Source organism: Tachyglossus aculeatus, chromosome 2 (genome assembly GCF_015852505.1).
Source record: "Tachyglossus aculeatus isolate mTacAcu1 chromosome 2, mTacAcu1.pri, whole genome shotgun sequence".
NCBI classification, from domain to species: domain Eukaryota; kingdom Metazoa; phylum Chordata; class Mammalia; order Monotremata; family Tachyglossidae; genus Tachyglossus; species Tachyglossus aculeatus.
Window position 1 is genome coordinate 13,547,306 of NC_052067.1, and position 15,472 is coordinate 13,562,777.

Consider the following 15,472-nt stretch of genomic DNA (forward strand, 5'->3'; position numbering starts at 1 on the left):
GGCCAAATCGTGTTTAATCCGGAACAGGAAAATTTATATAGCTAATCTGTATTTAATTTGGTGTTCCTGTTGAATTGTTCATTTCAAAAAAACCCATTATGTTGCCAATTTGTACTTCCCAAGCACTTAGTACAGTGCTCTGCACATAGTAAGCGCTCAATAAATACGATTGATGATTTGAAGGGAACATTCTCATTCATATTTTACAGTAACATCACCATCACAAAAACTGTTGCTTAGACAATCAATCTGCATGTGGGTTCAGACAGGGTTTTAAGTATGAGTTGCTCCCCGAGGCCTGGATTTATGGTGTTTATGGCTGGGAAAATGAAATCCCTCAACCTGACAGATCCCACTCAGCAGCTTTCTTCAGAAAATAAGGATCAAATCAGCGTTGCACCCAAACACAGTTCCACCAGCTTTCTTTCTGCCCTTCTCAGTGCTTCTGGCCATCCTGAAGGATATCAGTTGTTGGAGAGGTTCTTAATAAGAGGAAGAAAAATGAGAAGGAAGAGTACTTTGTTAAGCACTATGTGCCAAGCACTTTTTTTTAAGGTGTTTGTTAAGCACTTACTATGTGCCAGGCACTGTACTAAGAGTTAGGGTAGATACAACCTAGAGAAGCAGCATGGCTCAGTGGAAAGAGCCCGGGCTTGGGAGCCAGAGGTCATGGGTTCTAATCCCAGCTCCACCACTTGTCAGCTGTGTGACTTTGGGCAATACACTTAACTTCTCTGGGCCTCAGTTACCTCATCTGTAAAATGGGGATTAAAACTGTGATCCCCACGTGGAACAGCCTGATAACCTTGTATCCCCCCCCCATCGCTTAGAGTCACACATAGAGCTTAACAAATGCTATCATTATTATACAAGCTAGTCAGGACGGAAACAGTGCATGTCCCACATTCATTCATTCATTCATTCAGTCGTATTTATTGAGCGCTTACTGTGTGCAGAGCACAGTACTAAGCACTTGGGAAGTACAAGTTGGCAACATATAGAGACGGTCCCTACCCAACAGTGGGCTCACAGTCTAGATGGGCGCTCACAGTCTTAACCCCCATTTTATAGATGAGGTAGCTGAGGCACAGAGAAGTTAAGTGAGTTCCCCAAGGTTACCCAGCAGACAAGTGACAGAGTCAGGATTAGAACCAAGGTCCATCTGACTCCCAAACCCATGCTTTATCCACTAGACCATGCTAAGCACTAGGGTTAGATTCAAGATGATCAGGTCGGACATGATTTCTGTCCCACGTGGGGCTCAGTCTAAGTAGGTGGGAAAACAGATAGTGAATCCCTAATTTACAGTTGAGGAAACTTTAGCCCAGATTAGTTAAGTGACTCGCCCAGGATCACACTACAGGAAGGTGGTGAACCTGGGATTAGAAACCATTTCTTCTGACTCTCATGCCCACACTCTTTCCACTGTGTCATGCTGCTTATCTTAAGCACCTCATGGGCAAATGGCAAGCAGACCCAAGGTTGAAACACAGTTAACTTGGTAGTTAAGTAACTATTCCCAGGGTCTAATCTAGAACAGCTCCACCACAGTAGAGGCAAGCCCATGACCTCCTTACTTGTTTCCACTAGGTCCAATCCATTCAATGAGAGCTGTCCTGTCAGGCTTGCTTTGCATTGGGAATCTCGTAATTTCACATCTTGATGATTAAATCAGAACGAAGGGTGTGTTTGATTTACAAAGCTACAACAACAACAATAATAATAATAATAAAGGTATTTGTTAAGCGTTTACTAATCCCAGTGCTTAGAACAGTGCTTGGCACATAGGAAGCACTTAACAAATACTATTTTTTTTTATGTGCCAGGTACTATACTAAGCGCTGGGGGGAGTACTAGCAAATCAACTTGGACATAGTCCCTGTCCCACATGGAGTTCACAGCCTTAATCTCCATTTTACAGATGAGGTAATTGAGGCACAGAGAAGTGAAATGGCTTGCCCAAGGTCACCAAGCAGACAAATGGTGGAGCCAGGATTAGAACCCATGACCTTCTGATGTCCAGGCCTGTGAACTATCCACTACCCCATGCTGCATCTCTATAAAATATTTCTCTAGAAACTCTAGAACAGGCAAACATGACTTGATCCCTTGTGCAAAGGGAATTCCTGATAATAAATCCTCCCCAGCAGGAATGCAATACTTCTGGAACATTTGCATAAACTCTTTGTAGTCTAATTATCGAACAGTTTGAACTCATTGGTCAATCAGTGTAAATCACATAATGTATCTCCTTTCCTATGAGAAACGGTTCTTTCTCCCCAGAATACCTTCCAGAAGCTTCCTGGGAGATGTCTCTGAACCATCTATGTGATTATACGGTGCTCCCTCCTGGGCAGCCCAAAAGAAGCAGCATGGCTTGCTGGAAAGAGCACAGGCTTGGGAATCAGAGAACATGGGTTCTAATCCCGGCTCCGCCGCTTGTCTGCTATGTGACCTTGGGCAAGTCACTTAACTTCTCTGTGCCTCAATTTCCTCATTTGTAAAATGGGGAATAAAGATGTGAGCACCACATGGGTCAACCTGATTACCCTGTATCTACCCCAACACTTAGAGCAGTGCTTGGCACATAGTGCTTAACAAATGCTATTATTATTACTATTATCTATCTGGCATATTTAACTAATGGGTACCTTCCATTGCCCAAGCATGCTTGTCAACTAAGCTTCTAATGGTCTCATACCTTAAAGGAGGTTCATCTTCATTACAAGTTACTGGGGAGACAGCATGGCCTAGTGGGAAAAGCATGGGTTCAGGAGTCAGAAGATCCAAATCCTAATCCCAGCTCAGTCCCAGATCTGTTGTGTGACCTTGGGTAAGCCAATTAACCTCTCTGGATCTCAGTTTCTTCCCCGGAGAAAATGGGGTAAAATAAGTATTTTCTGTATCTCTTAGCTTGTGTGTCTCATATGGACCAAGATTGCTTCTGATCTGATTAGGTAGCTACTCCAGCCTTCAGCACAATGCTAGGTATATAAGTAGTACTAATGATAGGTATTGTGGTATTAGTTAAGTACTTATTACATGCCAAGCACTGTCCTGAATGCTGGGATTGATACATGATAATCAAACCTTCATGCTGCTCATGGTCTAGAAGCAGGGTGGAACACCAGGTATTTTACCCCCATTTACAGATGAGGAAACTGAGACACAGAGAAGTTGAGACTTGCCTGTGGTCTCCCAGACAAATGGTGGAACCAGGTTTAGAACCCAGGTCTTCTGACTCCCAAGCTCTTTCCACTAAACCATCCTGTCAGTCAATCAATCATATTTATTGAGTACTTACTATGTGCAGAACACTGTACTAAGCTCTTGGGAGAGTACAATATAGCAATAAACAGATACATTTCCTGCCCATAACAAGCTTATAATCTAAAGGGGCCAAGTATGTAATAAGTGCCGTAATAGTAGTGATAATCCTAAATACTTGATAAATGCCATAATAGTAATAATAATCTGTCCACTGTCAGAAAGCAACTTCTTGTAGCACTAAAGCTTTTTTTTTAAGTGAAATGAGCACGGTTGATTTTTCACTAGGTGGCTGCAATCCAGGCAGAAGTGTTTCAGAAACAGCGGGAGTGTGAAGCCAACCTGGTCAAAGCAGAGCCTGTTCTAGTGGCTGCCAGAGCTGCACTGAATACATTGAACCGGGTAAGCTCCAGCTGGATTTGGGATTGTGTGGGAGATGCTCATAATGACATTCCAAGGTATTGTGATGTTCTAAATGATATTGTGTGTGTGGAGGTGGGGGAGACAAATACAAGCTACAGAAGGCATCATAAAGCAGTTGGAGAAATGAATTCTATAGGCACTTCATTCACATAATAATAATAATCACATTTATTAAGCGCTTACTATGTGCAAAGCACTACAAGGTTACAAGGTGATCAGGTTGTCCCACGGGGGGCTCACAGTCTTAATCCCCATTTTCCAGATGAGGTAACTGAGGCACAGAGAAGTTGAGTGACTTGCTCAAAGTCACACAGCTGACAATTGGCGGAGCTGGATTTTAACCCATGACCTCTGACTCCAAAGCCTGTGCTCTCCTCAGGCAATTTGTATTCCCATCCCAATTTCTTGCAGAGAGAAGCAGCATGCTCTAGAGGAAAGAGCACAGGCCTGGGAATCAGAGAACAAGCTCCACCAATTTCTTGCTCTATCACCTTGGGCAAGTCACTTAACTTCTCTGTGCCTCATTTTCCTCAACTATAAAATGGGGATTAGGTACCTGTTCTCCCTCCTGTTTAGACTGTGAGCCCCACGTGGGACAGGGACCACACCTGACTTAATTAAGTTGTACCTACCCCATCTCTAAGAACAATGTTTGACACAGAGTAAGCGTTTAATGCATAAGTGCACAAAATAAAGAGAGAAGTGGGGTATGTGTTGAAACATGACCAACACATAGGAGCACAAGCCACAGTGCTGTGCTCACAATTTACCATGGTTTGAAATGAGGGGAACTGAGGTTGCATATTGTTCCTTGATTTCATAGTTAAACCTCCTACCACAGACAGCTTGATTTTCCTGTTGTTCGTTCGCATCTCTCAGTCCTTTATCTTAGTGAGTGCCTCACACCATCTGCATTGAAAAATAGCAGGTTGGAAGAGCAATCAGATAGTGGAATTTATTGAGCACCAACTTTGTGCAGAGCACTGTACTAAGGAGTTGGGAGAGGATGATAGAATTACAAAGCCTAATCCCTGGCCTCAAGAATCTTACAATCTAGAGGATGACAGAAAGTAAAGTAAATTACTGATTGGGGAAGCAGTAGTGGGTTAAGATACCTAGGTTAAAGTTTTAATGGTGGGAGAGTGACTTCCCAAATACTGAAGGTCAACAGAGAGGGAAATAGGGTGGGGAAATATGAGATTAATCAAGGAAGGTCTTTGAAGATAGGGAGAGCAATGGTCTGCAAAATAATAATAATAATTACAGTTTTTGTTAAGCGCTTACTATGTGCTAAGCACTGTTCTAAGTACTTGGGTAGATACAACTTAGGCAGGTTGAACACAGTCCCTGTCCCACATGGGGCTCGTATGCTTAATCTTCATTTTACTGATGAGGTACCTGAGGCCCAGAGAAGTTAAGTGACTTGCCCAAGGTCACACAGCAGACATGTGGTGGAATGAGGATTTAGAATCCATGCCGTTCTGGCTCCCAGGTCCATACTCTATTCACTAAGCCTCACTCTGTGAATGTGAAGTAGGAGGAAGTTCCAGGTGAGATGGAGGCAGGAACCAGAGTTCAACCACAGGAAAGATGACAATGAGGCACAATCAATCAATCAATCAATCGTATTTATTGAGCGCTTACTATGTGCAGAGCACTGTACTAAGCGCTTGGGAAGTACAAATTGGCATCACATAGAGACAGTCCCTACCCTACAGTGGGCTCACAGTCTAAAAGGGGGAGACAGAGAACAGAACTAAACATACCAACAAAATAAAATAAGTAGGATAGAAATGTACAAGTAAAATAAATAAATAAATAAATAGAGTAATAAATATGTACAACCATATATCCATATATACAGGTGCTGTGGGGAAGGGAAGGAGGTAAGACGGGGGGATGGAGAGGGGGACGAGGGGGAGAGAAAAGAAGGGGCTCAGTCTGGGAAGGCCTCCTGGAGGAGGTGAGCTCTCAGCAGGGCCTTGAAGGGAGGAAGAGAGCTAGCTTGGCGGATGGGCAGAGGGAGGGCATTCCAGGCCCGGGGGATGACATGGGCCGGGGGTCGATGGCGGGACAGGCAAGAGCGAGGTACAGTGAGGAGATTAGCAGTGGAGGAGCGGAGGGTGCGGGCTGGGCAGTAGAAGGAGAGAAGGGAGGTGAGGTAGGAGGGGGCGAGGTGCTGGACAGCCTTGAAGCCCAGGGTGAGGAGTTTCTGCCTGATGCGCAGATTGATCGGTAGCCATTGGAGGTTTTTGAGGAGGGGAGTAATATGTCCAGAGCGTTTCTGGACAAAGATAATCCGGGCAGCAGCATGAAGTAAGTTGGGTTTAGAGAATTGAAGAATGTGAGCTGGGGAGCAGTGGGAGAGGAGTGAGAATAATTGGGGAAATCTGACTTAAGTGACTTCAATCCTAAGGTCAGGTGATACTGTTTGATATTGGAGAACAATGGGCAACACTTGGAAGTTGTTGGTGAGTGGGGAGCTGTGGTCAAAATGAAGCAGTGTGGCCCAGTGGAAAGAGCACAGGCTTTGGCGTCAGAGGTCATTGGTTCAAATGCAGGCTCCACCAATTGTCAGCTATGTGACTTTGGGCAAGTCACTTAACTTCTCTGTGCCTCAGTTACCTCATCTGGAAAATGGGGATTAAGACTGTAAGCCCTCCGTGGGACAACCTGATCACCTCATAACCTTCCCAGCGCTTAGAACAATGCTTTGCACATAGTAAGCACTTAATAAATGCCATCATTATTATTATTATTATCCCTTAGAAAAAAGCTAGTAAAGATTTGGGAAATAATCCTTCTTTTACCCTTTCTACTTATCAGGTTCTTAGGGAATTGCCAAGTTCAAATCACTTCAAGATCCAATTGTGAATTTGAGTACATGAGTTTGTTAGGGTATGGATCCTGAAGATTAGAAGTATTTACAGCACTTTTGCCCCAAATAATCTTGTAGGAACTAATTGATGTGCCTTTTTTATAATATTTGTTAAGTGCTTATACTATGTGCCAGGCACTGTTCTAGGCACTGGGGTAGCTACAAAGTAATGAGGTTGGACACAGTCCATATCCCACATGGAGCTCACTGTCTTAATCCCCATTTTGCAGATGAGGTAATGAGGAACGTAGAAGTTAATAATAATTACTATTTTTATTATTCTGGTACTTGTTAAGCACTTACTATGTGCCAAGCACTGTTCTAAACACTGGAGTAGATACAAGTTAATCAGGTTGGACACGGTCCCTGTCCCACATGAGGCTCCCACTCTTAATTCTCATCTTACAGATAACTAAGTCCCAGAGAAGTTAAGTGAATTGTCCAAGGTCACACAGCACAGTGATAAAGGCAGAATTAGAACCCAGGTCCTTCAGACTTCTAAGCCCATCCTCTAACCAGTAGGCCACACCACTTCTCTAGCTACTTTGCCGCTGCCCTTCGAAATGCAGATGAGTCTAGTCATTGCAAAATCATCTCCCCATGCAAAATGAATTGAAAAATCTGTCAGTCGACTTTAACACTTGTATGTGTATTTTCTCCTCAGGTTAATCTCACAGAATTGAAAGCCTTCCCCAATCCACCCGTTGCAGTGACCAATGTGACAGCAGCTGTGATGGTGCTTTTGGCCCCCGGGGGCCAAGTCCCCAGAGACCGTAGCTGGAAAGCTGCTAAAGTCTTCATGGGAAAGGTCTGGGACCGACCGTTATCAGGCCTCCTCATCTACGTCCTTTTCCAGGGCGGCATCCATTCAGTGTGGGAGACTGGGGAGGCTCAGAGGAGGAGTAATAGTATAAAGTGCTTACTGTGTGCAAAGCACTGTCCTGAGCACTGGGAAAGAATATATGGATGAGAATTAGGGGATCTCACCCTCACCGTATGAATTAGATGGGGAAAGGGCCTGGCGATGGATGGATAAGGAAAATTATGAAAAAATACAAACATAACAACAACATAAAAGATGAGGATAGGGATAAATACAAAATTATTATAAGATTTGTAAGGGACTGGCACTAGAAGAGCAGAGTTTCAGGGTTGTCGAGGTTCACAGGCCAGCAATCTGAGCTACAGTGATTGCCACTGTAATAAATAAATATTTTTAATAAATAATAAATAATTTATATTTCTATGTTATAATTTATCATTTTTATTTTTATGCCATTTGTTAAGCACTTACTATGTGCCAAGTACCCTTCTAAATTCTGGGGTAGGTACAAGTTAATTGTCGGACACAGTCCTTGCCCCACTTTGGGCTCACAGTTAAAGTAGGAGGGAGAACAGGTATCCCCATTTTACAGTTGAGGAAACTGTGGCAGTGAGAAATTAAGTGACTTCCCCAAGGTCACACAGCAAGCAAGAACAGCGCTTGGCACATAGTAAGTGCTTAACAAATACCATCGTTATTATCATTATTATTATTATTTGGCAGAGCCAGGATTAGAACCCAGGTCCTTCTAACTCCCAGGCCTGTGATCTCTCTACTGGGCCTTGCTGCTTCTCAGCATTCTGTGCAGGCGGAACTCTGCTGCTACCACTGCTGTTTCTGCTCCTCCCAACGAGGAGAGAGGTCAGGAGGGAGGACCCGGGCTGATACATTTAATCAGTTCTATTTATTCAGCATCTACTGTGTGCAGAGCACTGTACTAAGCACTTGGAAAATACAGTACAGCAATAAAGAGAGACAATCCCTGCCCACAACGGGCTGTGACGTGGTGAGGGATGGTCAGGTGGCCATCTGAGGGTCTCTGAAGGCCGGTGGTTTGGGAGGCCAAAGTGCATGCTGTCACTGCTTCCAATTCTTCCATCAAAGGGATCAGATTGTTTCATTCCTTTATTGACAGCTGGTAGGCCATCTAACCGTACTCAGGTCAACATGAGCATCCATTGGAAGATTGACAGATTGAGAGCTGTCCAGTATAGAAAATGAATGGCTTTTTAATAAAAAGGACAAAGTTTCCATGTGCAAAAAAAAAGGCCAACCAAAAATCTTACACTGATTTTTTTTTTTTAAATGTTTCCAAATGGGAATGCCTCCAGGATAGAGAGTGAAACTTTTACCCTGAGGTAGAAGTCATTTTAAAAGGGTCCATGGCAAAACACAAGCTTCCTACTATAAAATCTGAAAAGGTCAAAGAGTAGGATAAGTAGAGCATGACAACTTTGCTTTATAGTTTGTCCTAAAAGCTGGTTTTTGGCATATGATCTTGGAATTTTCTCTGCAGGTGAGATGGATTGATCACAATGAACCTTGTCTCCTTTCAGGTTGATGACTTTTTGCAAGCGCTAATTAACTATGACAAGGAGCACATTCATGAGAATTGTCTGAAAGTGGTTTATGAACACTACTTGAAAGATCCCGAATTCAGCCCAAATCTGATCCGCACCAAGTCCTTTGCAGCAGCTGGTCTCTGTGCATGGGTCATCAACATTGTTAAATTCTATGAGGTATCAATATCAATCAATCAGGGGTACTTATTGAACATTTACCATGTGCAGAACACTGTACCAAATGTGTGTCAGAGTATAATAATAATAATAATGGTATTTGTAAGTGTTTACTGTGCGTCAGGCACTGTTCTAAATGCTGGAGTAGAAACAAAGTAATCATGTTGTCCCATATGGGGCTCACAGTCTTAATCCCCACTTTACAGATGAGGTAACTGAGGCCCAGAGAAGTTAAGTGACTTGTCCAAAGTCACGCAGCTAAGTGACAGAGCTGGGATTGGAACCCACGGCATCTGATTCCCAAGCCCGGGCTCTTGCCACTAAGTCATTCTGCTTCTCCAATATATAATACAGAGTATAATGCAGTAGAGCTAATAAACACATTTCCTGCCCACAATGAGCTTACGGTCTAGAGGGAATCTTATCTAACATGGAGGCTTTGATGACTGGTCCCCTGGATCAGAACAAAATGTTAACTTAAAATTCAGGTTCTTAAGTGACAGAATACTAATTATAATGGTAATAATGATATTTGTTAAGTGCTTACTATGTGTCAAGCACTCTTCTAAGCGCTGGAGTAAATACAAGCTAATTAGGTTGTACACAGTCCGCGTTTCACGTGAGGTTCATGGTCTTAATCCCCATTTTACAGATGACGTAACAGGTACAGAGAAGTTAAGTGACATGGCCAAGGTCACAAAGCAGACAAGTGGCGGAGCCAGCATTAGAACCTAGGTCTTTCTAACTCCCAGGTCCCAGCTCTAGCCACTAAGCCATGCTGCTTCCCTAGCACAGATGCTAGTCATAAGGGACGTAGCTCACCATACAGGAAAAGGTGACCTTAAAAACCTGCCTTTCGTAGTTATTGATATGACACACACTTCCAAATTCTGTTCAATGTTGTTTTTAAATTGAGCACATCCCTTGGCTTTCCTTTATGTCCATTAGCTTCTTTTCAGAGTTGGCCTTCTGCATCTGGTGGACTTCTGCTGGCATGTGGCTTTATGTCATCTTGTTTGTTCCAGTTGCTAGAGTCAGACTCCTTGATGGCATCACCCTGAAATTTTGAATCCCAGATCTAGGGCTGTACCGCGTAATCTATGTCAGCCCAAAGCGCTCTGGAGGAAGGGTGGGACGGAAGGAGTTCCCATCAACTCCCGAGTCTTTTCAGAGGCGGATAATGAGATCCCATTGAAACCACTAGACTGTATCAAAACTGTTGGAGGAAGGTGGTAGCCTGGGGAGTAGATACAGATGAAAGAAGGCAATGGTAGACATTTCCAAATGCAGGCTACAACCAACTCTTCAAAGTGGAATTCTCCCACTACTGCTAATCTAATTACTGTGTCTCATTCTTCTTTCTCTCACCTTCAGCCCCTTGCTCACACCCTACCTCCTGCCCATGCATCTAGTAGAGAAGCAGCGTTGCCCAGTGGAAAGAGCATGCCTGGGAGGCAGAGGACCTGGGTTCTAATCCCAGCTTCGCCACGTCTCTACTGTGTGACCTTTGACAGGTCGCCTAACTTCTCTGTACCTCAGTTTCGTCATCTGTAAATTGGCTATTAAATCCTACTTTCTCCTACCTGAACTGTGAACCCCATGTGGGATGGGGACTATGTCCAGCTTGATTATCTTGTATCTACTGCAGCACTTAGTATAGTGCATGGCTCATATTAAGCACTTAACAAATACTATTATCATCATCATTGTCATCATCTATTAGGTGGAAGTCAAAGTTTAACCGTATTTGGTGTTTCAGGTGTACTGTGATGTTGAGCCCAAACGCCACGCACTAACCCAAGCCAACATGGAACTAGCTGCAGCCACTGAAAAGCTGGAGGCAATCAGAAAAAAGCTTGCAGTAAGTACAATGTACAGAACAATACCTTTTAGAAAGGAAAAAACTCTGAGGGGAACTTCTCCTCTCCAGGCAGGAGCATACCTAGCTCTTCCACCCCATTTTAGAAATATTTCACGGAAAGAGCTTTTGTAAGCTCTGTCAGTAACTCATTATAATGTGAAACAATTTTCACCATCAAGAAATTCTTCTGTCTGATTTAGTCCTTCCAGTTGTAATTCATTGCCAATTTTCTCTGTGAGTTCCGTGAGTGGAAATTGAGGAAGCCTCAATTTTGTTTCATCTCTGGAAACAAGACCATTATTCAGTTCCCTCCCACCTTTCTCCTGCCTGGGCCAAATAATTGTTGCTTTGGCTTTTTTTCCTCCTGGGCCTTTTCATGGATGAAAATGTTGAATTGGGTCTACTATCAGCTCCTATGTTTGAACTACTCTTTATGTCGTCCAACTTAACACTAGTCTTCTGGATAACTACTCTCTACAGATGACCACTGAACTAGGTGTTTACCTACCCCTCGGTCCACTGGTTTTTGATGAGTGTGTTACTCAGGACAAATCTTAGCTTTCCCAAAGCTAAAATAAATTGTTTGTTCCCACCTCTGCTACAGCTTGAGGGTTTCAGTCTGTCACCAAATCTTGTCAGTTCAACCTTCACAACACTGAAATCTGCCCTTTCCTCTCCACCGTGTCTACCACATTAATTCAAGCATTTATCCATCTCACCTTGATTTCTGCATCAGTCTCCTTGCTGACCTCCCTGCCTCTTGTCTCTCCCCACTTCACTCATTCAGTCATATTTATTGAACACTTACAGTGCGTGGAGCACTGTACTAAGTGCTTGGGAAAGTACAACACAATAGTAAACAGTGACATTCCCGACCCAGAACGAGCTTACAGTATTGGGGGTGGGGGGCGGCAGCCAGCAACACAAATAACTAAAATTACAGATATGTACATAAGTGCTGTGGAGCTGGAAGTGGGGGAGAGCAAAGGGAGCAAGTCAGGGTGATACAATCCATACTTCACTTTGCTGCCCAGTTCATTTTTTCCCAAAGCCATTCAGTTCATATTTCCCCACTCATCCACACCCACATCAAACTGAAGCCCTTACCACTGGCTTTAAAAGCACTTAATTACCTTGCCCCCTCCCACCTTACCTCTCTGATTCTCTACTACAACCCAGGCCATACACTTTCCTCCTCTAATGCCAACCTACTGACCATACCTAAGTCTCATCTGTCTTGCTGCCAGCCTCTTGCCCACATCCTGCTTCTGGCCTGAAACTCCCTCCCACTTCGTACCCGACACTTGATCACTCTCCTCCAAGAAGCCTTCCCCGACTAAGCCCCCACTGTAAATTTCTTCTTTTCACACTCCCTTCTTCATCGCCCTTGTACTTGAATTGTACCCTTTATTCACCCTCATCCTCAGCTCCATAACACTTATGTACATATCTGTAATTTATGTACATCAATGTCTCCCACTCTAGAGTTTGTGGTCATGTAACATGCCTGTAAACTCTGTTATACTGTATTCTCCCAAATGCATAGCAAAGTGCTCTGCACATAGTAAGTGCTTAATAAACACAACTGAATAATCGATTGGTTAGTCTGATGGCCCATGTTCTTTCTAAAGCCATCTTGATGGTAACCAGGCACCTTTTCTGTTCAGGGTATTTGCAGATTTCTTTGGGTTTATTGTTGACCCTGATAACTCCTTCTTTTGTTCTGACATGTTGGCTGTCCTGTTTCTCTACCTCAACATAAAATCTATCCAGAAAATAACTGGATTAACCAGTTATTCAGACCCATAATTCTGAAATAGCATGATGTCTTTATTTTAAGTAGGTTAGATAGGGACAAATTGGGCATTATTATTCCTATATATCCCAGCTCTGCCAATTGTCAGCTGTGTGACTTTGGGCAAGTCACTTAACTTCTCTGTGCCTGTTACCTCATCTGTAAAATGGGGATGAAGACTGTGAGCCCCCCATGGGACAACCTGATCACCTTGTATCCCCCCAGCACTTAGAACAGTGCTTTTCACATAGTAAGCGCTTAATAAATGCCATCATTATTATTATTACTGCCTACTGAAGGTCTTTCAGTATTACTCCCAATAGCAAATGAGTTTTAACAAGAAACGACAAAATTGCTTGAGGCAGTCAGCAATATTACAGTCAGCGGTTTTGATAAACAATACTGGAAGTTATGAAAACACTCGGTATAACTCATCCTAGAGTTGTAAACGCTCCCAGATCAGTTGTTATATGGCTATTGTCAGGATCTTTGCACATCGTAAGCGCTTAACAAATGCCATTATTATAGAACCCTCAGAAAAGGTCTGAGAAACTCTATTTACCCCATTTTTCTTTTTTAATACCAAAAACATCATGATAATCATATGTCTGCATTGACTTCTTAAAACCTGTATATATGTATATATGTTTGTACATATTTATTACTCTTTTTTACTTGTACATATTTATTCTATTTATTTTATTTTGTTAATATGTTTTGTTTTGTTGTCTGTCTCCCCCTTCTAGACTGTGAACCTGCTGTTGGGTAAGGACTGTCTTTATATGTTGCCAACTTGTACTTCCCAGGCACTTAGTACAGTGCTCTGTGCACAGTAAGCGCTCAGTAAATACGATTGAATGAATGAATGAATGAACATCATACCTACATAATTTATATATTTGATTTGTTTACAATATATTTCTTTTCTTTAGTACCCATACAAAATAAAATCCATATATTAAAACTAAATCCAACAGCTAAAAGGTTGGCTTAAAGAAAAAGCCAGGTCAAAGAGAGAACTGATGCAGCATGGCCTGAAGATTAATTTCCCACTCCTTTAGGTTCCAGCCCCACTAACTGCGGTATTTGTTAAGCACTTATTATATGCCCGGTACTGTACTAAGCACTGGGGTAGATACAAGTTTATCAGGTTGGACACAATCCCTGTCCCATATGGAGCTCACAATCTTAATCCCTATTTTACAAATGAGGTAACTGAGGCACAGAGAAGTTAAGTGACTTACCCAAGGCCACACAGCAGATAAATGGTGGAGGCAGGATTAGAACCCAGGTCCTCCTGGCTCCCAGCCCTGTGCTCTAAATCTGTAGGAGTGAAATGCCAAGAGACACCATCTTCTTATAAATATATACCAACTAGGTGATTTTTTAACCTATATTTAATTTAAAATGAATGTTGTCTTTGGCATAAACCGCACTTTTGTGATATTGGCTCCTTCTACTGGACAATTATCTCTCTGTTCCTGCCTCCCCCCCCCCCATCCTAGCTAACATTTATCTATCTGTCCTTTGCCACTTGCTCTTCCCCTTTGGACCAAGTGATTCCCCCATACTTGGTTCAAATCCATTTCCTTTATTCTCACTTATTCCTTCAAACCCACTTCCCTCATTAAAGGCTGAACCTGGAGAAAATACGTCCCTACCTATTTACATAATATAAAGGCAAATATTATCACTTTGTATTGGGGGTGGTGACTTGCAGATATCTGTGATGATTGATAATTGGTATTTCCATTAGCCAGTAGTCTGTGCTATGCCTTGATCTTAGAGGATAGTAAAACAAAAACAAAAACCCCCCCAAAAAGATCTTCATTTTTCTCACTCTGTTTGGGAATATGGGGCTTGTGTCCATTTCTGTTTTAATGTAGCAAAGGTGTTCACTCTTGTATACTTTTATTGAACAGAGGAGAATTTTAACTTTTGTTGGGTGAAATAACATTGTAATATCAAGAAGTGAAGGGAAGTGTACTATATTTCATCTAAAAGATAAATGCATATTCTTATTATTAGAATAATAATAATTATTATTATAGAATAATAATATTCTTATTATAAGAATATTAGTGTTATTGAGCCCTATGTGCCCAGCAATATGCAGTTGAGTACTGGGTTAGATATGGAGTAATCAGATTGGACACTGTCTCTGCAGGTTGAACACAGGACTTCTCAGAGTAGGGTGAGTAGGAATTTTGTCCCCATTTTTCAGGTGAAAGGTTAAGAGACTTGTTCCAAGTCACACAGCAGACAAGTGGCAAGCTGGAACTCTAGACTGTTTGAAACTCCAACTCTGAACTGTAAAGTCTGAACTCTAGAGTCCTCTGGACTGTAAGCTGCTTGTGGACAGGGAGCATGCATACCAACTCTGTTATATTGTACCCCCCACCCCTAGGTTCTTAATTCAGTGATCTGTGCATAGGAAGCATTCAGTAAATACCACTGATTGATTGACTGATTGGAACTAGAGTCCAGGTGCCTCTATTTGGGAACTTTTGGAGATTGTGAAAGTCTTTAGAACCTGAGAAATCCCTGAGCCATCAATACAGCTCAAATGAAGCAGAATTTGCCAATCAATAGTACTGACTGAGGATTTACTGTGTGCAGAGCACTGCACTAATCACTTGGAAAAGTACAATATAATAAAGTTGTTAGAATCCCTGCCCACAGGAAT

At 42.5% G+C, this 15,472-nt stretch overlaps 1 protein-coding gene across 1 annotated transcript in view; it reads left to right on the plus strand.

Moving 5' to 3' along the window:
* The window catches only part of DNAH11 (dynein axonemal heavy chain 11), a 284,335-nt gene that overhangs the window by 190,166 nt on the left and 78,697 nt on the right, over positions 1–15,472 (plus strand). The window contains exons 61-64 of the mRNA XM_038761352.1: positions 3,556–3,669; positions 7,233–7,376; positions 8,948–9,130; positions 10,890–10,991. Coding sequence (XP_038617280.1) covers positions 3,556–3,669; positions 7,233–7,376; positions 8,948–9,130; positions 10,890–10,991 — 543 coding nt within the window. The remainder of the gene's footprint in view (positions 1–3,555; positions 3,670–7,232; positions 7,377–8,947; positions 9,131–10,889; positions 10,992–15,472) is intronic.